Source organism: Anabrus simplex, chromosome 5, assembly GCF_040414725.1.
Source record: "Anabrus simplex isolate iqAnaSimp1 chromosome 5, ASM4041472v1, whole genome shotgun sequence".
Taxonomy (NCBI): domain Eukaryota; kingdom Metazoa; phylum Arthropoda; class Insecta; order Orthoptera; family Tettigoniidae; genus Anabrus; species Anabrus simplex.
The window spans coordinates 56,411,322-56,436,557 of record NC_090269.1 but is presented as its reverse complement, the minus strand read 5'-3'; the positions used below and the strand labels follow the sequence as shown (position 1 = coordinate 56,436,557).

The 25,236-nt window shown below is 38.6% G+C and overlaps 1 protein-coding gene across 3 annotated transcripts in view; it reads left to right on the top strand.

Moving 5' to 3' along the window:
* LOC136873739 (phosphatidylinositol 4-phosphate 5-kinase type-1 alpha) overlaps window positions 1–25,236 on the top strand; it is a 561,879-nt gene that overhangs the window by 506,575 nt on the left and 30,068 nt on the right. For 2 of the 3 annotated variants that reach the window (XM_067146913.2, XM_067146910.2), the window contains one exon: window positions 898–10,951. The exons of the other annotated variant lie outside the window; for it this stretch is intronic. In XM_067146913.2, the coding sequence (XP_067003014.2) occupies window positions 898–993 (96 nt within the window). In that variant the 3' untranslated portion in view covers window positions 994–10,951. Of the gene's footprint in view, window positions 1–897; window positions 10,952–25,236 lie in introns of those variants that run through there. 3 annotated transcript variants of the gene reach the window in all.

The window sequence follows — 25,236 nt, the reverse complement described above, 5'->3', positions numbered from 1 at the left end:
ACTAAATGCTCATCACCAAGGGAAGATGTGTGGAATAATGAGTGATAGCCTCTCCACCACACTTCCTGACAGTCTTATTACTACAAATTAACTAGATGTTTGAATGAGTAATAAATTTAAGTGGTCAATTATCTCATTTAGTTTTCTTGTCTTATTTGTGCCTTAAAATTTTAAGTGTTGCAGAAAAATATACTAGAGAGTGTAGGCCGTAAGAGTAAATTTTGTTCGGAAGTATAAGATTTTGGCATCTTACATCTGTACTCAGCTTGCTAAGTACTCATTTGCTTTCATCAGCAACTACTTCATTATATTTTATAGCACTCTAGAAGTTTACATGTACAAGTAAAAGATTTTTGAAGTAAAAAAATAATAATAATTTTTTTAAAAATTATTTACTGTAGCAGGAAAATTAGAAATTGGAATGAAATTGAGAGATTCAGGAACTTCTCAGTGGCAAAATTATTAAATTGTTTTCAATGCTCTGTGGTTTGTGACTGACAAAATGATATGAAAAAAAATGACAAAATAGAATATATTCTTATGAAGAAGTATTGCAGACTTAAAGACAACAACAAGCTTTGTATATTCAAGTGCTTCTGTAATTATACAGGAGCACTAGTATACCCTAGCAAGTATGGTATACTATATCTTCTTCATTACCTTTATCTGGTCAGAATTTAATAGCAGTGTGTGAACACTTTTTTTAGAAATGTGTGTATGTTGTGGTATTTATTAGATTATATTTTATATCAGTATGCTGAAACTTTTATTCCCGAAAGAATTTACTTGCATATTTTAGCACTGTCTGCATAATGTCACTAATAGTTCACATTCGTGTAATATTATTTAAATAGAAATTTTGATTGCAAGAAACTTTTGTTGGCACACCTGTTTCAGGGACCAATGTACACACACGTCGCCAGAACCTATCGTGTGTATCAACATTACAACCTAGCTCAGCACATCATACCAGTGGTACATCGGGATAATTAGGATGTGAAAGAGTCTTGATTAAAACCTCATATCATCATTTCTGAAGTGGAACCATTTATATCACCATTGTGTAATATGAAACAGACTTCACTGATCATTTTTTTAGTGTATGTATTTATTCTTTTGGAGTCTTGAACAAGTTAAGCCAGATTCACTTGTTACAAAATCATTGTCTCTTGTCAGCTGCTGCTCTATACATACTTCACTCAGGTCCTCTTTTTGGTGTATAAAGCAGTTACTTAGTTACTTGACTGTTAGGTATAACAGATCAGTAATATGTTCCTGGATGAGAGACTCTGTGTCACAGTATCTTTGTAAATCACACCATTTGCTGAGTACTAATACCTTTCAACAGATATTTCTTCCTCAAATGAGCAAAATAAATTGAATGTTCTATATGAGGTTGTTTAACTTTTGGATTATACTATGCTGCTGACGGTTCCACCGGGCTTTTTGTAAACTTATTTACTTATGTATTGTCATATTAATATAGAGATATCAGTGAGTAGGGTCATTGGCTTCCTTTCATATTCCTTCTTTATCACTTGTTCAAAAAGCAAACTACATTGGTTTAATACCTTTTAATAGGCTTGTGTGTACAATGCCACTGATATCAATCATCATTTTATTAGATAAATAAAAAATAAATTTAGAATGAAATTCACACACAGATGCATTAAAAACCACATGGGTAATTTCTTGGATGTAGTAGACATCAAGTGTTCTGTTTAACTAAACATAGTTTTACAGAATAAATTGTTGGACATGATAATGTTTTGGGTTTTTGCCATGTCAAAGGAAACAAAGAGACCTCTTTTCTTAGACTATAAATTACTTAGAAATATTCATTATGACTTTGGATACAATTTGAAGAGATCTCTTTGTTTCCTTTGATACAGTAAAAACCAAAAAGGTTATCATGTCTGTCAGTACAGACCATGAAAACATCATTTTACAGAATAAATTGTGTTTACAAGAGCCACTGCAACTTGCTTATTCAAACATTGGTGTGCTAAACTGCTGACTATTTCTGGAATATCATCTCCTTCAGCAATTACAGACATGTGAGATGCTTCCCACTATTACTATGCTTGATTATGGTAATACAGTAACTTTGTTTTGCAGTAGTGGATTGTGGAAGTGGCAGGGAACATACAAGTTTTAATGATTGCTTGACTGTGAGTTGAAACGCTCAGCTGTAGAATGGGTCTTGAAATCATTTATGTTGAAATTGGATGGTATTGGAACTTTCAGAGTCAAGTTAGAGTTAATCACAAAATACGGTAGTGTTCTAATTCAAAACAGGAAAATCCACTTTTGAAAGCCGAGAGTAATTGTTGGCTGTTATGTTACTTGCATTGGTGCCTCTCATGGCCTCGTTAAATAACAGTGTTTGTGGTCGGAGAGGAAAAATGAAAACTAAAAATCAAGACAGCCTTGAAAGAGATTGGTCAGCCAGATAAACCTGGTCGAGGAAGAAAAAGGGGCAACTGAACTTCATTTACAAATCAAGAAAATGTGCCTTTTAACAGGCATAAGTAACAGTTTTGCCTTTGCTGGCAGGACCTAGTGTTACAGTGCACTATGTCTTCTGGTATGGGCTAGAGTAATTTTGTTACTTTCATTGATCTGTCTCTGTCTTATACTTGAAAGTGACTGAGGTATGAGCGATGCCAGTAATGCCGTTCCTTCTGCAGCCAGTCCTTGCTATGAATGGTGTGAAAATATTGCTCATAGGGTCAGTTGGTGCATGCATTTCAGTGGGCTTGGCAGGCTGATATGTAATAGCAACTTCTGGCTCGGTGAGGAAAGCAACGGGTAACTACCTCACTCCTCATTTCCCTAGTACGCCTCTTCAGTGATGCCTAGGCCATCTATGACAGCTGACGGCGGAGCTGTTGAGGATCCAACCAGCCTTAGGGCTGAAGACTGAACATACACAAGTAATACTTCCTGTAATGTACTTAGAACATTGGAAACTTAAGTATTTTGATGATGTGATATTTAACTCCTTTGCATATCAAATCTCTTTTATGCATATTATATATTACAAGACAGATAAATCTCTTGAATTTTCTACTTCATAAAACAGACTATAAATGACTTCGAAATATTCATTATGACTTTGGATACAATTTGCGTACCGGTAGCTTCCTTGGTAAATGAGCACTTTTGAAACTTGATAGAGTTGGCTTGATTTCCCCGACCAGGAACCAAAAAGGAATGCAGTCAACGTGGTAATGTCCATGATGCTGAAAAGGAGACTTTTGAAATTTACTACTATTCATTTTGTTATTAAATATTGTATCACTTTTGGTTTGCAATTTCTGCTGCTTATAAGGTAACTTATACCTTTCTGCAACCTTTTGCATCTAAATTCTAACACGCAGCACAGATGTTCGCACAGTTTTCTTCACTTTCAGAGTGAAGCCACGTGGAAACAATTCATATTAACCCAGGTTATCCTAACGTCCTGTGAAAAGGACGAGTGACATTCATAATAATCTTGAGACATATTTCCCGAGTTTTGGCAGCATTTGATGTTTAAATGTAGAAAGTATGTTTGCTTCAACAACATAACTGTCATTGGCAATGTCATGTGTGCTGCTTGAGGAAAACTGCTGTGAATTTCATTGTAAAAAAACAATTCACGATTATCTGGGTGCATGACCTTGCACTGTTACCAATTAGATCTGTTGTACTTCCCACATAGGGAGAGGGCAAAATCTGGTGTCAGCATATAGCCTACTCCTGTCAAATGACACCAGAGGGTCTGTTCAAGGCTTAATATCTCCATCCGACAGACAAATGAGCATCAACAGTGGCATATACCTTTGCTACATATGAGCACTGCGGAGAGATTTGGAATTGAAATCAGACTTCAGGCACACAGTCTATTGATTAAGAATTGCATACCATCACCTCTCGTAACCTGCCAGTCAAAATTCTGATGGTGGTTTTTTTCTCCACCAACGGGACTCAAGCCGGCTAACCTCTGTGTTACACCCTAGAGACTTGACATCTTAACAATCGTGCCCACCGTAGTTGTTGATCGTTTTACTCGCAGATTGTGTAGCTGTAAATTTACATCCAGGGGTGACGAGTTTGAATCCCAATGTCTGCAACCCTTAAGATAATTTTCTGTTCTGAGGCTGTATCTTGAAAATGTGACCCTGACCCGTACCTTCCGAGTTCTAATCTTTTCCTACAATATGGTTGTTGTAAACCTTCATAATAATACATGGCACAAATATAATTATAATTTTCGATGACTTCTTCAGCTTAATAATCAATGTAGTTATCTTAAGGAGGTGGTGGACTTTGCAGGGATACTTGAACATTAGAAACTGCCTAAAATAATGCTAAAAATTGCTAATTATTTCCAATTAAGTTTGCTGGTAATCTTAAGTTCCTCTCTTAGTTTTTGGTTAGTGTTTTTCTGAGAATGTGGCGTATTGGATGGCTTTGCTCCTACACTACTGTACATGTATATAACAGGAAAATGTTACATTTTATTTTGAAAGAAAAATTATAATTTCATACTAACGTTTTTTAAGTACATAAAATATCAATGCTGACCATTAAAAAAAAAAAGACACTGACATAACTAGCTACAGGAAACTTGGACTTGCTTTTCCCATAAAACAATTGTTACAGTCACCAGAATAGGAAATAATGTAGCTCAGTTAACAGACACAAAGTGAATCAAAAAGTAAGAGCAGCAATATCACAAGATAAAATTGAGACAAAACTTCTTACGTAAACAATGATTTATTTAGCATAATGATGAATACAATATGTACAACCAACTCAAGTTCACAACTGAAGTTCCATATCGAAGTTGGAGAGGGAGGGAAGAGCTTCACTTGAAACATGGTGGAAGTCCTCTTTAGAGGTTCTGTAAACACATAAGTACATTAAGGAATCAATTTATAAAGAACTTTTGTTAATGTAAAAAGTGATTGTTTTAAGTGTTGCAATGGCAGGGGGTCGGGGGGACGGCATTAATAATAATAATAATAATAATAATAATAATAATAATAATAATAATAATAATAAACACATTTTAAATGCCCAGGTGTCCATTTAAATACAATTTATGGGGGGGGATGTAAAATGAAAATCCACAATTTCAACCGGTTCAGAAATGGAATGAATGATGTCCCCATCTAATGGCGAGGATAGGAATTGTGCCAGCTGCCGAAGCCTGTCACACTCCCCTGGTGCAATGCTTAATGACTGACAGATTAAATGATATTGGAATGAAAGGTGACAGGGGAAACCAGAATACCCTGTTTCACCTCCACTTTGTCCAGCACAAATCTTATATAGAGTGACCAGGTAACCATGGAACTTAGCGGTGAGAGGCCAGCGTGCTGATAAAGGTCAACTGACAGAGGAGAATATCACCATAACTGATTACTGTGAAATGAAATCACAGTGCTATAGAAGTGTGATTCACTACTTATGGCAAACTTCATAAATACACATAAATTTGATCCACAAGTCGTACCTGATAAGAAGTAAAACAAGATTGACGCCCTTGTTAGCTCATCATTGTTGCAATTTGATCAGAAGTGTTCAATTTTAAACACCGTATTTACGCGAAAAATCCCCGCACCCTAACTTTAGGAAGGCTGATTTTGAAAAAAAAAAATTATAACATTGACTCGAATAAAACCCGCACCGCAATTTCATGCCTCAATTTTAAAAAAAATATATATATATATATGCGGGTATTATTTGCGTAAATATGGTAATTCAATATCACCTACTCTTATTTATCCACTCCAGGTTACTCTCATAAACAAGATTCCTCAAGCATATTTGATACACTTGAATAAAATATTAAAGAGTGGAGCTTAAGAAATATTACAACTACCAGCAGACATTCCAGATCACATGGTTTATACCAAAAGGAAGTATTAAGGTCTTGGTTTGTTTCACACTTCTTGAGAAGCCAAACTGCAGCATATTAACATTTGTAATCATGGCTACATGAATGCAACTAGAAATTTGGAACAAGAATATATTACTTGTTTGCAAGATCTAAGTGTAGAGATGACTGATCAAGCAATTTTAAAAAGTAACAATCTTCCCAATGTAGCAAAGGTCTGGCAGATACTACAAGACAGAGAAGTTCAGTCACGGATGAAGCTGCCACACAAAGGAAAGGGTGTTGGGCTGTTCCAGGAATACATGCCAGGGAACAACTGAATAAGACATCACTGAGGTTTATCCTGTGCGGAATGAAGAAAGACCATCATTGAATATTTGCACCGTTTCTTCAGTGCCGGAAAGGTCCCAGGACAGCACCATCTGTAGCCATTACAACAGAGGGCGTGAAACCCTTGCCCATGTCGTGGATGCCTGTCCTCACAGCGAGGTATTGAGATATTCCTGCCATCATTCTATACAGTACATGATAGCGAACTCTCTGAGAGATCACTGTTTCACAGTACACAAAGAGGTTTGTGGCCTGACTAGTGATGGGAGTAACAGGTGTATTAACACAATAGTCTTTCAACCAACTAGCAAGCAAAGACTAATCTTTGATCCCATAATACACTTCGAGTTGCACATTGACCAGCCTGAAGAGGTGGATGCCGAGAAGTCGGCGATTTACCAGCCAACCATAAACTATTACCTATAAAAGCAAATATCATCCAGACATCATCTCCATCCATGGACTCATGATTGGTGCTCGAAGCACAACCCTTAAATTTCTCATACAGCTATGGGATTCTCTTGGTCTCAACCGGACACAACTTCATGACATCACTATCGCTGCAATGTGAAGTTCAATATCCATACTCTACAATCATTTATATTGCATTTGATGAACTATACATCATACTATATTTCGTAATTTATTTCTGAACCTCGTGTTTTGTGTTCTCTTTTCTATGTGAAACATACTGACAAATTCACCAATGTCTTTCATGACATGCAATATTTGCCCTTGTGGCAAGCCCCCTCATGGGAGAAGTTGTATAAATTAATTAATTGATATAATTGTATTGTAACATTTTGTGGTCAACATAGGACCACTCCAGTTAATAATAATAGAGCAATAGAAAACCAATTGTAACAATCAGAATTTTTAAGACACAATGGATTTCTGCCAATACCAGCTGAACTGCGGCACAAAGATACTTGTACTAGCTTCTTTAACTGCAGTCGTGGTTTCTTCGGTCATTTCTCATGCTAGGAGATTTTAGGTGTACATCACTTCTAGGGAACACCCTAATCTTTTAAATTACTCTCTCATGATTTGTCGTTGCATGTTTGATTTTGGAGCAAAGTTTTACGACTGTATGCTCTTGTTGATGCCAACCCTCGCTGGAATCTAAAAGCTGGTTGTAATCTGCTGACCTGACACCCTCCCAAGAGGGGGCTCCTCTGCTTCAAGCCATTGGTCCTCTCAGGGTGTCAGGTTATTTCCCAATGCTTGGCCTTAATTTGCTGGCTGTATGATCTACTCCATCACTGTAGCACAGGGTCACCTGACCAGACATGGGTGGTAGTTTTAACAGGCTGCTATGATTTTTATTCATTCTCATTTGCTGCATCTTTCCCTCCCCAACATATTTTTCATCGGAGGTCCTTCAGTTAATCTTTTAGCGGGGTTTGCGACCTTGATTTTAGTTCTAATTAAATTTAATTAACACATGGAAAACTTCTGCATTGTTGAGGTAATCAATTTTAAACGGAATATTTTTTAAATATTTATATATGAAATTTTATCTTTGCTTATATTTTGTTGAATAATTCAGGATTCTTGGTACAGATGATATGCTTGATTTATTGGTATACAAGACAATCTCATTATTTCAGTTTTATGTCATTTTGTTAAAATGTTAATATTATACTGTAAATCAGAACTAAAACACAACAGTACATGATTGTTTATAAAATATGTAAATTCCTTTGTATTAATGATTCTCCTTTCCAATAAAAGAATTGTAGATATTTATTTATAACAACTTGTATAGTTCTGGACTTGTTTAGGCATATTTGTTTCAAAGAAGTCGTAAAGGATCTCTCCACCCCCACCCTGGCTGTCTTGACATATAATGGCAATGAACAAAAACACCAGTTGCTGTCGACCCTCATTAGTGAGGTGTGCAAGTGTATCAGTATCATTTCAGAGTTTAAAATTTAGTTGCTGTGTAGATGTGAAGTCATAAATACTTTGTGTGGCCATGCAATTTTGAAACATAGTAATTGCAGGAGTATTTAGTAAATAACGGCAATTACAGTATATACAATGCATATATAACCTTCTAAGAAAACCGTGGCAACTTTTGTAAATTTTGCATTTTTGACACATGTTGAGGGACATGGTTTCTTGTGAAAGTCAATAAGGATAGGCAACCTGGGGGATGAGATGACTTTGTCTTAACATGTCTGGGACTATATACTGCACGTTTTATGTTGCTATTTTGATGTTTAGTAGATGAGGTACTCTGTTGCATACTTTTTGGTTTTCATCATAATGTAGATTGATATAGATGACATATATGTAAAATAAGATTGAAGCAAGAAAAAAGTCCCAGAAATGTTTTTGCTTTTGTAAATCTCTAATACTTTCACAGTCTGTACATCTCATGTTAAAGTATATTTTTACCAAGCTTGAGCATACAATTAAGTTTTAGAAAGCATATGACTCTTAGTTAAGGCAAAATATGCAGTGCTTTGAAAAGAAATGTTTGCAAAGCAGTTCCCTATTAAAAATATCCTTTTGTTCTTAGTTGTTGGTTTTCTTGAAACACTAGAAAATTATACATATTAAACTGATTTAGATTGAAATATAATAGCATACTGGGATGTCTCCTTGGGAAGACTAAAAATTAAAATACTTTTCTTTTTTCGTTAGTAAACAATGAATTATTCCACTGTTGTTTATTCATTTTATGCCAGCAATTTTCGTCATTGTATGTTAAAGAGAATTTGCATGCATTCATTTAAGCAAAACTGTTCTCATTGTTTTTTCCTGTAACCGTTCCTCATATTAAATTACTTTTCTGAATGTCAGGTTAGATGAGAGATATATGTGGATATAGTATATTAGCACTTTTAAAATGAGTGGTATCCAGTATACTCAGCAGCACTTGACAGTTGACAGTAAAATGAATGTAATGTTGAAACTGAGTGTGTATGAAATATTTATTGATATTTAAGCTGAACACAAATTAGTTGTATAATTTGTGATAAGATTGTCATTTATACATGTGTAAATTTTAGCCTTGGTATATGTTTGATGAGAGCAACATTTTTGTTGTTGTTTTAGATGGGTTTTTCTACAGTGTAGGGAAAATAACAGTATCAGAAAGACAAGGTAGGATACATATTGTCCAAATGAACTGCTGAAATTGTTAAATGAATTTTTAATTTGATCACTTGTCATCAGATGTCATTATAACTATTGCCATTTCTAAAAAATATTGGTCTCTGACATTCGTTTCTACCTATAATTTGTGCACATTTTTTAAGTGGTATTGTTTCATTTTTCTTTTCTTCTGTTTTGTTTTTAACCCAAAGATATGATAAATTAAAAATATTTCTTTGTAAATTCAGAAGTTCATAAAATCTACAAGATTGTCAAGTCTTTCTAATACTAAGGATTATCAGTAACAGTAGGAGAAAGCATCTCTTCCCATCTACTTAATATATGAAGCTTACATTAATTTAAAAGGTTTCTTTAGTACTGTTTGTTGAAGCATTTAGAACAGTTGGAAAGTGTGTTCCTTAATTAATGAATTAATCTGAAATAAAGACATACAAATTGCTGCAACTTGTGTACTTTGGTAGTATGTAGGACCTCTGTCTGTTAGCACTCAGCTACTCAGGCTAGTGCAATGGATGATCAGTAAATTCACACCACCATCTTCACATATTGGATGAACAATGCATTTTGTCCATACATAGACACAGGTTACTTTCTCTATGCCCTCAGCTCATAAGTATGGAATGACTACATCCATCTCCTCCCTTGACATATCATTCAGAATCATCACCATTTCCCCACCATCTCTGCAGCTAAGTGCCTTGGGATTGACTAGTGCAGTTATATCCTATCTGGCAGTGGGACTACATACATGCTGGTACACAAACTATAATGAGCTGGATGTCTTTGTCTCCACAATATGAAGTAAGAAAGCTTATTTTCTGACTTGCTTACATGTATTCTTTTTTAGTGATTGGTATTCACTGATTCATTGTATTTTGACAGCCTGAACTTCATATACAGTGGCTAGAAATCTGGAAAAGATCTTGATCTGTTTTTCTTCCTGTATCTTTGTACTGTGATAAATATTCAAAATACCCAGACCAAGATCTCATCCATATTGTAACTGTTAGGCTGTGGAGATTCCTAATGACAACTAATTATTGTCTTTTAAAATGCTTTTATTTTTTTAACTTCTTATAATACATTTTTTCCTCTATAATCTACATGCTCGGTTTTAATTGACAGGTTTTCTTAAAAAGAAGTCTTTGTTAGTATCTAGATGAAAGAAAGAACTGAAATGATATCAGAAAAATTATGACTTTCCAGTACTCACATTTATACTTCTGCCACAGTTAATGATGTCATAATTAATGTTACATTGGAACTGACTATATTACATGCATTAAATGTATGACAAAGAATTGTATGTATTACACAAACTCTTGCTAATGCATTCCAAACAAAACTAAATGCCAGCATGCATTTTAAGGACAATAAGGTGTCATTGGGTATATACAGATGTTGGCGAGTAATAAAATTGTTATGAACCATTTCAAAAGATATTGATAATAATGAAGCTTATTGCCTGTTTCTGTTTCCATTTCCATAGAACATATTTAATGCTCTGTTGCATAGAGATAATATGTAAAAGTTCTAAATGGTGTCAGTGTAAAAAAACATAATCTCGGGGACAAATAAAGACATTACATGTGGATCAATCCATCAGGTTGCTCAGATTATTTGCTGCACATAGAAATCCTTTGTCTTGTTTTGGTATTGTATGCTAATGAAGGTGGAGGGCAATTGCATGAATCAATTATTTGGTTAGTTATTAGTGGCATGCTTGTGGCCTGTGTAGTAAGCAAGGAAAAATTGGTTTTTAATCTTAAATATGTATACAATGGCAATATGCATTGTAATACTGATTAAATTACTTATTTCATATATTACTTCCTCTTAACCCCCTGTGGGTGGGGGATGCAGATGAAGAATACACCCACAGTATCCCCTGCCTGTCGTACAAGGCGACTAAACGGGGCAACCAAGGGATGATTGTATTAGAACCATGAAACTACTTGTGATTAGTACTATCACGCGGGGAACACAATGGGTCGCCTTTACTTGCGAGTAGTACCACTATATTAGGTACACAGTAGGTTTGTGATTAGTAGCAACAGAGGGTGAATCAGTATGGGTAGATGAGCTGCTCGACTGAGTTGTATGTTCTGAGCTGACAGTGGAGAGATGGCATGGAATGACAGTAGACGAATAAGTTTGAGTGGTGTCTTTAAAAGTAGGAAAGATCACAATATGAAGATAAAGTTGGAATTCAAGAGTACAAATTGGGGCAAATATTCGTATATAGGAAGGGGAGTTAAGGATTGGAATAACTTACCAAGGGAGATGTTCAGTAAATTTCCAATTTCTTTGAAATCATTCAAGAAAAGGCTAAAAAAACAACAGATAGGAAATCTGCTACCTGAGCGACTGCCCTAAATGCAGATCAGTAGTGACTGATTATCCGTGATTTGTACCATTGTGAGAAACACCACGGGTCTGGGCGTTGCCTGTGATTAGTACCCACTATGTGAGGAACACCATGGGAATACAGCGCCCGTGATTAGTACACCTGGGTGAGGAACACCATGGGTTTGCATTGCCTATGAGTGGCACCATTATGTGAGAAACACCATAGGTATGCCTTCCCTGTGCGACGTACAATATTGTGAGTAGTATCATAATGTGTGGAACACCTGAGTCTACGCTACTTTTGATTAGTACTGCAACATGACAAATACCATGGTTCTGCTTTACTACCAATAAGTACCATTATGAGGGGCCGTTGACCTGGATTTTGGACCCCTTTAGTCAACAAGCACCCTCGATTTACGATTGTGCTTTAGAAGCAGTCTCTTGGTCAGTAATACTATTGTTTATGATAGTTTCTGGGAAGGTGGGGCATTGTGGGTCGATTGTTTTAAATTCATAAACATCCATTCATTCTTCATCATTACATTTTTTATTCTGTTTAGTGGATGATTTTGAACTTTTAAATTGTCATTACATTGAGTCTCATTTGGTACTATTAGGGGTCGATAACCTATAAGTTAGGCCCCTTTAAACAACAAGCATCATCATCATCAACTTCCTCTTAAAACAAAAATCACCACCATCCTAATTCATAATATAATAAATCTTAAGTGACTCTGAAATAACTTTGCATGTGACAAGTTACAGCATGCATTCTCTTCATATTTTAGTCTCGTAAACCATAGGGCAGCGCACGATCACTAATGGATATGCTTGGATTAGTCTTTCTTTCTTTCTTGCGAACCGGCCAAACTTAGGACCATGCCAATGCTACTTCACTTCCTTCTAATCATCCCTTCTTCCTTCCTCTTTCTCCACAGTGCCTTCATTCTTTCAGAATGTTGCGCTCTTTTCTCTTCAGTCCATCTTCCCCCTCTGCGCTCTTTCTTTTCTTCAACCAGAACTTTTATGTTGGAAAGTCTTTTCCTGAATTGGTCTTTATGACGACATTCTTCATCTGCAATTCTTCCTTCATCTGCTTGGCATATCCCCCCTGGCTCTTCAAGTAGTATATTTTATTAAAAATGTGTTTATTTAACCTTGCTGGATCCATTCTGACCCTGTGTCCATAGAATCACAGCCGTCTTTTCCTTATTGTTGTTTCCAGGTCTTCTGTTCTTTTGTATATCTCCTTATTTGATCTTAATCTGTAGTTTCCCTCTACCATCCTTGGGCCGTAAATCCTCCTCAACATTCTCCTTTCAATTGTTAGTAGTTTTTCCAGGTTCGTTAGTGTTGCTGTTTCCCCCCCATACAGAATCACTGGTTTTACCACAGCATCATAATGTCTTAGTTTCGCATTGACGGAAAGATTCTTTTTGTTGTAAATGGCTTTGGTGGCAATGTTTAGCCTTTCCAACTTAAGTCTGCTATTTCTGACTATTGCTCTGTGGGTATCATTCATTTATTTTGAATTGGCTTGCATGCTTTACTTAAAATTATTCTTCAGCGCATAATGCCGTCCATAGCGTGAATGGGGTGAGTATGAGATGTGTACAAGAAAACTTTTATATTTTCCATGAATGTAGCATGAATTCTTCAAGATACTGAAGGGGTAGACAAAGTAGTAATTACTTGGTAAAGGTATAGAACAATATTGTAATCCTTATTTAATGCAAAGTTGTACCTCTTTATCATATGCTTATAATAATAATAATAATAATAATAATAATAATAATAATAATAATAATAATGTTATTTGCTTTACATCCCACTAACTACTTTTATGGTTTTCGAAGACACTGAGGTGCCAGAATTTAGTCCCACAGAAGTTCTTTTGCCATTAAATCTACTGACACAAGGCTGACGTATTTGAGCACCTTCAAATACCACTGGACTGATACAGGATCAAACCTGCCAAGTTGGGATTAGAAGGCCAACGCCTCAACCATCTGAGCCATTCAGCCTGACTGTGCTTATTGTGCAGTACTCATAGTTATATTAAAAATGGTGATGAAGCTGGTATGTCTACATGGTGATAGACGTAAGAAAAAATTACAATCAAATCCAAATTAAAATTTCATAAAATTACTAGCTGCAAGCTTAATCGAAATACAGCGAGTTGGCTATGCAGTTAGGGTTGCATAGCTGTGAGCTTGCATTCAGGAGATGATGAATTCGAATCCCACCATCGGCAGCCCTAAAGATGGTTTTCCATGGTTTCCCATTTTCACACCAGGCAGATGTCAGAGCTGTACCTTAATTAAGGCCACGGTTAATACCTTTCCACTGAGGCTGTACCTCCAATTAAGGCCACAGCTGCTTCCTTCCCACTCCTAGGCCTTTCCTCTCCCATCGTCGCCATAAGACCTATCTGTGTCGGTGCGACATAAAGCCCCTAGCAAAATAATAATAATAATGAGCTCATGTGAATCCATCCTCCAACCCCGCGGAAACGCTTTATTCCATGTCCTATCAGTGTGATGTTCTCGAAAATGTACCGAAATAATACCGGTAGACATTCATCTCAATTTGTAAGACCCCAATTTCGAGGGACATCGACAATATAAATAACTGACTTGTACAAAAGGCAACAATTAAAAAGTTACAAAAAATAAAGCCCCTCTTCCGCTTATTGAAAAAAAAATTGTTGACCTATCCACACATTCATATTTACAAAGGTTCCGAGACCTGCATACATCTTTGGCAGCCGACTTTCTTAATGGAGGGGGAACATCATCTGATGGTACTAGCGTTTCTGTTTTCATTTTCATGACTACCTAACTCGGAAGAATTCACTACCATTACAGAGAAACAGTCATGATTACTTGTAGGCCTAAGAACTCGCTCATTCGCTTCGTACGAGAGAGAATGTTTTCGGTCGTTGGATAAGATTTTGCTGAAGTCCTGGTCATTTACACCAAAGAGAAAAATATACATACCCCCAATCATAAGGTACGTTGTTTGAAGACTTAATATGGACAGCAAATTGATTTTGTGTTACTTAATCACAACCATCCTCTTTTATCATGCATTTATCCTGTATTTAAGCTATTTGGGCTTTCTTTCTACTGAACAGAAGCATCATAACTATACTGTAGTATCTGAGAATGTTGACATGTAAGAATTTTAAACCATATTAATATCCACACAGTTTTATAAGTTCTCTATTTTCACTGATGAGTACAATGGAGGGAGCTTTCCCCAAACAGCTGTGATTTCAACATGCTCGCTCGCTGCAGCGACTCTCTCACAGTTGGTCGCGCTGTCTAGTGTATAATTTACTAACTCTATGGTCACGGGAATAGGTCAGACGTACTGCAAGACGTGCAGTTCATACAGACCCTTATGGGCTATCCTTAGCCACCTGTCGGAAGAAAGCTTGTAGTTAAGTGTGCTCTCCTAATGTTCTGTCGTTCACAGATCTAAACAGGGTTGCCAGATCACCAGCAGCTGCATGGGAATCGATCTCTGGCTCGATATAAACACTCAATATGAAGGACAGGATCGCTAATCGCTATATATTACTGTATATCTTTCATTGTGATGGTTCTGCAGCTCTGCAGATCGTATTATGGAGACGCGCCTGATTCATATATATAACTGTCACTACTTATTCCCAACCAGCGGGCGTATAGCTGGTTGCATTTTAAGGAACTCTACCCGATATATCTGTATTAAAATGACATGAAAGTAAACAGAAAAAACGCTAAACAAGCAAATAAATCCATTATTAATAATCCTAACATTTTCTCTCTATCCCATCTATCTACAATATATTTACACATCACCTGGGCTATATCATGCACTCCAGCCCTGGCCACGTATTTAACGTTAAATAAACTGGAACAATACTCACACCATCTAGCTGACAATTAACCCAAACATATTGAAAATTTCCATATCTTAATATATTAGTCTTTCCGGAAACATGCTTAAAATGGAAATCTTACTCATCCTTTGTAGTTAGTCGTCCTTGACCACGGATTACATATCCGCATTGTGGCGGGTGCTTAGCTCATTGTGACAATAGTGAGCGAAGGTTGAATGGTCTTGGCGTCGATTCCACATACAGCCATTGTCTCTTCTTCATGTTCCTAGAACTCTGCAGAAATGCTATGGATTAGGACCTCTTTCTTCACCGCTTTGCATGCACGAGTGCACAATGTTGAATCTAATGCTAGGCCACAATTGGCTTGGCCTACGTGTAAGTAATTAGTCTCGATTCGAGCGTCACTCGATTAAGGGTCTGAGCCCAATCAATATTAGTCTTTTTTAGTGGCTCCGAATAAGCGAAACGCACACGACAGACTCATAACTCGCGATCGCGTACCGACTTAAGATACCGGGTACAGTTTGACTTATACTTTTACTTCACTTGCAGATCTCGAGCTGTTATTAATCACAGATTAATGATGTTATTAGATCTGCACGGTACCAAGCAGCAATTGGTATTTCAAAGTATTTGAAATCAAACTAAGATAGAAGTAACTATCCTTTGAAAGTACTGCTAGAGATAAGCACATAGCATGTAACTGTTTTTGATCTATACAAAGAAAAAATCACCTCTGACACACAACGTGCAGTTCACTGAAAATACTTCTGGTGAATGGGGCCGCTTCCCCTACCACGGGCGTTTAAAAAGACGCGCAGTCCTTTTGTGACCTCAAGTGAATCCCAGGGTAACAAGCGATGACTCGTAAAGGCTCTCCTTCAGCCAACGACTTTACGTTCAAATAAGTTTTAATACCAGAGCGCTCAAGTATGCAACATTTTCACACAGAAGTGAGTGATAAATCTACTTCCAAGTTTTCATTAATTCAGACCTGTGGAATTTTAGGTATTTTAAAAATACCTTCCCAATCCTATCCCTTTCCCATCTTCCCATCACCGAAAACCTTTGATGTGTTAGTGCAACGATAAATCACTAGGGAAAAAACTTGATTACACAGCTTTATGTCACAGTAATGTAAAGAATATAATCACATCTACTCAGTATTTTGTACATCACTGATTGTAGCTCTCAACAGCTTACTATTGTTTATGTCGTCAAAGAAATCATTGCATGAATGTGTTGAGTAAATCAATGAAATTAGCAATTCAGTTTTTATGAATCATTTATTAGGCATTAAATATCAAGAAGTGAAATAGCCTTCATTGTCATACATAAATATATACAAATTAAATGTATTAGAAAAGATCTGTCAAGATGCCCTCTCATTGAGTGTTGACACCCGCCCACTTGATGAAGCTGGAAAGCACAAACGAGCTAGTTAGGGGCTGAGAAGAGATGCATCTAGAAGAGCGGGAGTTAATGAGACGAGAGCCGATCTATTCGTAGATGGCAGTATATGAAAATGTGGGGATTATCCTTGTCTTTTTGTATTTTCATGTTCGTCCTCGTCTCCTCCTGTTGCTCTGTCTTACTGCACAGACATGCCATTATGTTTGTTTCATTTTGTGTTCCTTTTTTTGTTTGTCCTATTTATCCTTATATATATAGGTATTCTCCATATAAACTAAATATACTCCAGTAAGAAGTACATAGGCCGACATATGCGCAAGTGTGTTGTCTGCGCACCACACACCCCCTGTGCCAGCGGCAGTTGTATAGGAGACCTTTTGAGCAGTGGCTGTGCATGTGAGAGGTGTAACATGGAACGTCGTCATGAGCTGACACCGTTCGAACGGGGTATAGTAGTCGGTGCCCGGCGGATGAGAAGTGCGATTTCGGAAGTGGTGCAGGAATTCGGCTTCACGTGATCAACCATGTCCAGGGTGTATTGTGAATGGTTGAATGCGGGTGTCACCGTCCATAACAGATGAATAACCGGCCGTCCAGCCACCCTCGATGACCGTGAACGGCAACATCTGAGACGGATTGTCAATAGTGACAGACGGGCAACCGTGCAACAAATCACGGCTCAATTCAACACAGGCCGTGCTAGACACGTCTCCCAGTGGACAATCTGTAGGAACATGGGTTCTATGGGGTATGGGAGCTGGCGCCGCACACTGTTAACCCAACATCATCGGGCACGACGACGCGCATTTGTCGCCAGTCACCAGGGATGGACACTGGAACGATGGCGTAACGTGATATGGTCGGACGAATCACGATTTCAACTGCACCGTGCTGATGGAAGGCACCGTGTATGCGCAGACCACATGAAGCAATGGATTCCGCCTGCCTCGAAGATGTGGTCCAGGGTGCTGGTATCTCTGTTATGGTCTGGGGTGCATTTTCCTGGTATGAAATGGCCCCCCTAGTTTTCTGGAAGAGAGTTTGAATGGTACGTGGTATGTTGAGCTGCTCGGAGACCATCTCCACCCATTTTTGGCCTTCCAGCGCCCAGACGGTTCTGCGGCGTTTCAAGATGATAACGCCGCGCCACATCGCTTCCACGTCACCCGGGAATGGTTCCAGAAACATGCAGCGGAGGTCAAATGACTGCCATGGCCACCCAGGAGCCCCAATATGAACCCTATCGAGCACATCAGGGATGTTCTGGAACGCAGGCTCCGTGCCATGGATCCTGCACCCACGAACAGACCAGCATTGGCGGCCGCTCCGCAAATGATTGAGTGTCAGCTGCGTCCAGAGGACTACCAGGGACTTGTCGACTCACTTCCATGGCGTATCACTGCAGTTCGCAGGGCGAGAGGAGGCCCCACATACTATTAAGTGACTATCCCATGACATTTGCTAAGTCAGTGTATATTGCATGCAATATCAATACTAGCTGATTTACCTGTGTTTGCTACAGAATTCTACATTGTATACAGAATTTAGGTGAAGTAGTCTACATGTTGTAAGTAAGTTTTTATAAATTGCATAGCTTTTACCAATGCCCTAGACACGACATGGAGGTCGCCGTACATCGTTTTTCTTATGAAGAAATAATAATAATGTTGTTTGCTTTACGTCCCACTAACTACTTTTACAGTTTCAGGAGATGTCAATGTGCTAGAATTTATTCCCACAAGAGTTCTTTTGCATGTCAGTAAATCTATTGGCACGAGGCTGATGTATTTGTACGCTTTCAAATACCACCAGACTAAGTCAGGATTGAACGTGCCAAGTTGGAGTCAGAAGGCCAGCGCCTCAATCTTTTGAGCCACTCAATCTGGCTTTTCACATAAGACCGGGTTATGGAGTTTTCATTGTAATGGCAGGTCCCCTTTCCTACTGCGAGTCACAGTTGTATTGGGGAGATTCCCCTGTGTGTACTGCCAGACATAATCGAGTTGGGCAGTTTTCATTTAATCAGTCACCAATGATCTGCATTTAGGGTTGTGGCCCAGGTGGCAGATTTCGTACCAATTGTTTACCTAGCTTTTCCTTAATCGTTTTCAAAGAACTTTGAAATTTATCAAACGTTTCCCTTTATAATTTATTCCAATCCGTTACCCCTTGTCCTATAAATGAATATTTGCCCCAATTTGACCTTTTGAATTCCAACCTTAACTATCTTTGAAAGTTCCGCTCAAGGTTATTCGTCTACTAAGGTTCCATGCCAACTCTCCACTGAGATCTCGAAACATACCATATAGTTGTGCATCTTGTCTCCTTACTCCCAAGTCTTTCCAGCCCGAAGTTTGCAACATTTTCATAACAATACTCCTTTGTTGGAAATCACCCGGAACAAATCGTTCTGCTTTCCTTCAGATCTCTTCCAATTCTCGTGTCAAGTAGTCCTGGTGTGGGACCGACGCACTGAAGCCATACTCTAATTGGGGTCTTACCAGAAACTTACACGCCCTCTCTTGTACATCTTTACTACAACCCCTAAATCCTCTTATAATCATGTGAAGAGATCTGTAACCTTGTTTATTAACTTTGTTTATATGATTACCCCAATGAAGATCATTCCTTACATAAACATATAGGTGCTTACAGTGTTCCCTATGAGGTACTATCACCCCATCAACATTGTAATTAAATCTGAGAGGACTTTTCCTGTTGGTGAAACTTACAACTCGACTTTTCATCCCATTTACTATCATACCATTAACTGCTGTCCATCTCCCAACATTGTGTAAATCCCCATGCAGTCAACATAATCCTACAACTCATTTATTACTCTATAGAGTATAAAATCATCTGCATATAGCCTTATCTGTGATTCCATTTCTTTACTCATCTCATTATATAAGAAAACATAAAGGTCTAATAATACTGCCCTGCGGGAACCTCCACTTAATCATTACAGGATCAGATAACACTTCACCTACTCTTTCTTTGAGTTCCATTTTCTCAAAATTTAGCCACTCATTCAACCACTATTTTGTCTACTCCAATAGCCATCACTTTTGTCAGTAATCTCCCATGGTCTACCCTCTCAAAAGCCTTGGATAGGTCCTTTTGACTGAATTCAAAATATCTGCTATGTCTTGCTGGAATCCTACAAGTTGAGCTCCACTGGAATAACCTTTCCGAAACCGGAACTGCCTTCTATCGAACCAGTTAGTAATTTCACAAACATGTCTAATATAATCAGAGAGAATGCTTTCCCATAGCTTACAAACAACATGTCAAGCTGGCTGGCCTATAATTATCTGCTTTATATTTTTCACCCTTTCCCTTATACACTGGGGGTACTATAGCAATTCTCCACGTATTTGTTATCACTCCTTCATGCAAATGGTAATCAAATAAGTATTTCAGATATGGCACTATATGTTAAAATCTCGGGAATAGAACCAGTTGGTTCTATTCCCGAGATTTTAAGATCTGCAGCCGTGAAAGCCATTTTTGAAATGGCACTGATCTGCAGCCGTGAAAGCCATTTTTGAAATGGCACTATATCCCAACCCATAGCCTTTAATATATCCCCAGAAATCTTATCAATCCCAGGTGCTGGCTAGCAGACACTCACTCTTTACTTGTCTTTTTATATCCACAGAAAGACTGTGTCTGTGTTTTTCTGAAAGTCGTGCAGGATCTGCCAATGGACAGAAAACCAACATGACAGCAATATTAATGCATTAAAGCAGTTTTTAATACATATCTGCATAAGCACAGTTAAAAATGATTAATGTTTTATTATTAGTGTATATATATATATGAGATAGCCTGCCTGGTGGCCATGATCGTTGAGGCGTCAAGTCTATATTTTTTGACATCATGGTTAGCCAGTTCGAGTCCCATTGGTCGAAAAAATTCATCATCAGAATGTTGGCTGGCAGGAGAGATAGTGTTATACAATTTCTAATCACTAGATTGCTTGCCAAAAGCATGGATTCAGTTTTAAACCTCTCCATAGTATTCATATGGATTGAGGGCACATGATACTGTTGATAGTGATTTTTTTTTTTGTTGAATGGAGACATTAAGCATTGAGCAGACCCCTTGGTGCTCTTCAACAGGAATACTGTAGGCTATGTGCCGGCACTGGGTTTCACTCTCTCCCTTCCTACTATCGTATATCACATCATTCATTTCATCTTATTAACTCCTCTGCTGAGGTTGACATCAGGAATGGCATGCAGTCGTAAAAAGTTGCTACGAGAATTCACCTCAATTGATATCCAACCCCGTAGAGAAACAGGGCAAGAGCTGTATATACATACATATGGGATAATTGGCCTGCGTATAGGTGTCATGTGCACGAGTTCCCTAAAGAACAGTACGTTTCCAAGACTACATCTCTTCTTCTTCCTAGCGTTTTCCCGCTGGTGCAGGGTCTGCTGTTCTAATCTTAGCTCACCATTTTGCACGGTCTTGGGCATCACGTGGCCTTAAGTCCAGAGTCTTCTTATCAGCATTCACTGTGTCATGCCAGCGCTGCTTTGGAAGTCCGCCTGGTCGTTGGCCATTAATTTCAAAGGTGTGGGTGAAATTGGCAACAGTTCCAGGGACAGCACGGAGGACATGACCATACCATTGGAGATGTTTTTCCCATTCCTTCTCGGTGATGGGTGCAATGCCCATTTGCTGGCGGACGGTGTCGTTTTTTACATGACGCAGGAGTGTGATCCCATCGACCAATGGAGTATACATGTTTCCATGGTGTGTAATATCTGCTCTGTAGCTTTGTCAGCTGGTTGACATTCAACACCGTATAAAGCAACAGAACATACTATCATGTAGTATATTTTGGACCTCAGATCTAGTGGCATCCTTCTGTCGCAGAGTATGCCTGTGACTTCCCTCCATCTCACCCATGCTGCCTTCATCATACTTCGCACTTCAGAATGTATTCCACTATCATTCTGTAGGCGAGACCCTAGATACCTAAAGCTTACGGTCTTGGTTAAGGTCTCTCCATCTACTTGAATTGAGCCATTGTTTGGGATGGTTTCCAGGTATTCGGTCTTCTTTTTGTTCATTCTTAGACCGTATTGTGAGGGGCGGCTGTTCCAATCTTCAACTTGCCGCTTAGGGACCGATGACCTTCGATGTTAGGCCCCTTAAAACAACAAGCATCATCATCATCATCATCATCATCATCATCAACTTGACTCTGCAATCCACTTCTGGTGGTATCAGCAAGTGCGACATCATCTGCATATAAGAGTGTCCAAGGACCACTCCTCTGCAGGTCCTGTGTAATTGTGTCCATGACAAGAACAAAGAGCAATGGGGATAATACGGAGCCTTAGCGTACACCGACTTTCACTGGGAAGCTCTTCGAGATGCCGACAGCGCAGCGTACACGACGTGTGGTGTTCGTGTAAAGCATTTTGATCCAATTGATAAGCATTTATGGTACACCGTCACAAAATGCTTACCAGATCACACGCTGCAATAGCTGTGGCTATTGTTTCTTTCAGTTTTTTTCAATTAGTATTCTGGCAACAAAGATGGTGTCGGTTGTTCCAGCACCCTTGACAAAGCCGTATTGGTTGGTACTACTGACGAAGTCACGTAGTCTTCAATCAAGGATTCTTTCAAAAATCTTCATTGTGTGTGACAGCAGGCAAATTGGATCGTAATTTGCACATTCTGCAAGGTCACTTTTATGCTTAAAGATGGGCACAGTGATGCTTGTAGCCCAACCACTGGGAACAGAGCCAGAGTCAACTATGGCATTGAAAATGTTGGTCAGCCAGTTGATCGTGGGTTTTTTAAATTCCTGCAACTTCCAGAAGTCTGCCCGAAGATCATCTGGTCCTGGCACTTTTTGGTTCTTCATACACCTGATGGCGTTGGTGACTTCCTCTGGTGTGATGAATGAGATAGGATCTGCTGTTAGATTAGTTTCTGGAAGAGAAGGATGTAGGAACTCGGTGTTGGAAATCTCTTCAAAGTGCTGTTGCCAGTTTTTGAGGATATCCTGCTTGTCTGGTAATCGCTGACCATCTTTGCCTTTTATGCACACATAGTGCTCAATATCCTGTGCTAACTTTGTTCTAGCTTTGGTCAGCCAGAAGATAGTTTTCTCTCCTTCCTTTGAGTCCATTGTTGCATACAGGTCATTATAGTGACTGCGCCTAGCTTCAGCGACAGCTTTCTTAGCCTCACGTTTGGCTATGACATATCTTTCCCTGTTCTCTGGAGTCTCTTGTAGAAACCATTTTCTATATGCCTTCTTCTTTTCATGCACCTTTTCTTGGACTTGGACCGTACATAACCTTGTTTGCTTGTCAGTTCGGTGGGAACTAGGTTTTGTTGTACACAAGGTTGCTGTGACTGTTGCAGTGACAGATTTGCAGAATGTAGTCCATGTGTTGTCAACCACATTCAGGTCCATGAGAGGAAAATTTACACTGCCTGCTAGGGTCTCCGTTTAGTCTTTAAGCTTCCACCTCTTGATCTTTTTGGGGGCATTTATCCCTCCACCTCTATGATGTTTACAGATCGAGAAGTCTGCCGCAAACAGGTTATGTTGAGGGGCTACACAGTCAGATGGTATGACCTTCACATCAGATACTAGTCTGAAATCACAGCATCGAACAAGGATAAAATCAGTTTGGCTTCTATACTTATCACTAGTGTAGGTGATAAGATGGTTGATGTGCTTTCTGAAAAATGTGTCACCAATAACCAAGTCATTTGCCTCAGCAAAATCCAAAACTTTAGTTCCATCATCATTTTGGATACCGTAGCCATTACCACCATGACAACTATAACCATCCTTGGTGTGACCAACATGCCCATTAAGATCACCACAGAGAAGTAGAAACTCATCTTGAGGACACACTGAAATATTGCCTCTTGGAGCTCCTGCCAAAACTATTCCTTTTCTACGTCACCACAGCGAGATTGTGGCACATATGAAGAGGAGACATGAAGTTGAGAAAATAGTGTCGATTGTAATTGACATAAGGCGGTCTCAATAGTGCTGAACCTCAGCAACTCGATCTCGCAGGTTGGCACAGATGATGATGGCAACACCATTTTTGTTGGATGTACCATGGTAGGTCAGTTTGTAGCCATCTCTGATGTCAGAAGATTTCTGGCTTTTCCATCGTGTTTCTTGCGCACAATCAATGTCCACTTTCCATTCTTTCAGCATCACTGCTAGTTCATGACTGCGTCCAGTAAGAGTCCCAGTGTTGAGCGTGGCGATGCGTAAATGTTGTTTGCATTGGGCTAGCTTCATTAGCTGGTTCCGGCCTTGAATCAGTAGCCCTTGTTCATTTGTCGCGGTAGTCAGGCAAGGCCGAGGTTCGTCCCTTCTGGGGGACATCCTACCATTATCCGACAAAATTGATATAGACACGTTTCATGGTTTGTGACGGAGTTAATCAACCGGCTCGTCACCACAACCTGGCATCAGGCATTTTAGAGCTACTGCCAGCAGGAATTTTGGCCGCCCCTAACATGGAGAACAGACGCCTTTCATAGTTGCTCATATTCATATTTTTGGATTTGGAAAAAGCTTACGATACAGTTAAGAGAAAATATGTATGGGAATGCCTTCGGAAAAGGAATGTACCAAAATCATTAATTAACAAGATAAAAATGTTGTATTATGAGAGTAAAAGCAGTGTGCAAGTAGGGAGTGGTGACTCTGAAACATTTTATACAAAAAAAGGTCTCAGGCAAGGAAGTGCACTGTCGCCATTATTGTTTATTATATTGATGGATGAAATCATAAAAAAATCATAAAACGTGTAAAACAGAATATCAGTAGTGATGAAGTGAATGCTTTGGTATTTACAGACGATGTGGTGATTTGGGGAAAGGGAGAAAAGGAAGTACAAATGAGACTGGACATTTGGAATGATAATCTGAAAGAGTTTGGAATGGTAATTAGTAAAAAGAAAACTGTAGTCATGCACTGTGGAAAAGAGAAAAAGAGAAGCCAAGTGAACATAGATGAAGAACGGTTAGAGAATGTAGAACAGTTTACATATCTGGGTAGCATTATTAATGGAAGTAATGAAATCAACCCTGAAATTGATAACAAAGTAAAGGTACAACATTTTATTGTCAAGTCAGAGACTTTTTTTTTTTGCTAGGGGCTTTACGTCGCGCCGACACAGATAGGTCTTATGGCGACGATGGGATAGGAAAGGCCTAGGAGTTGGAT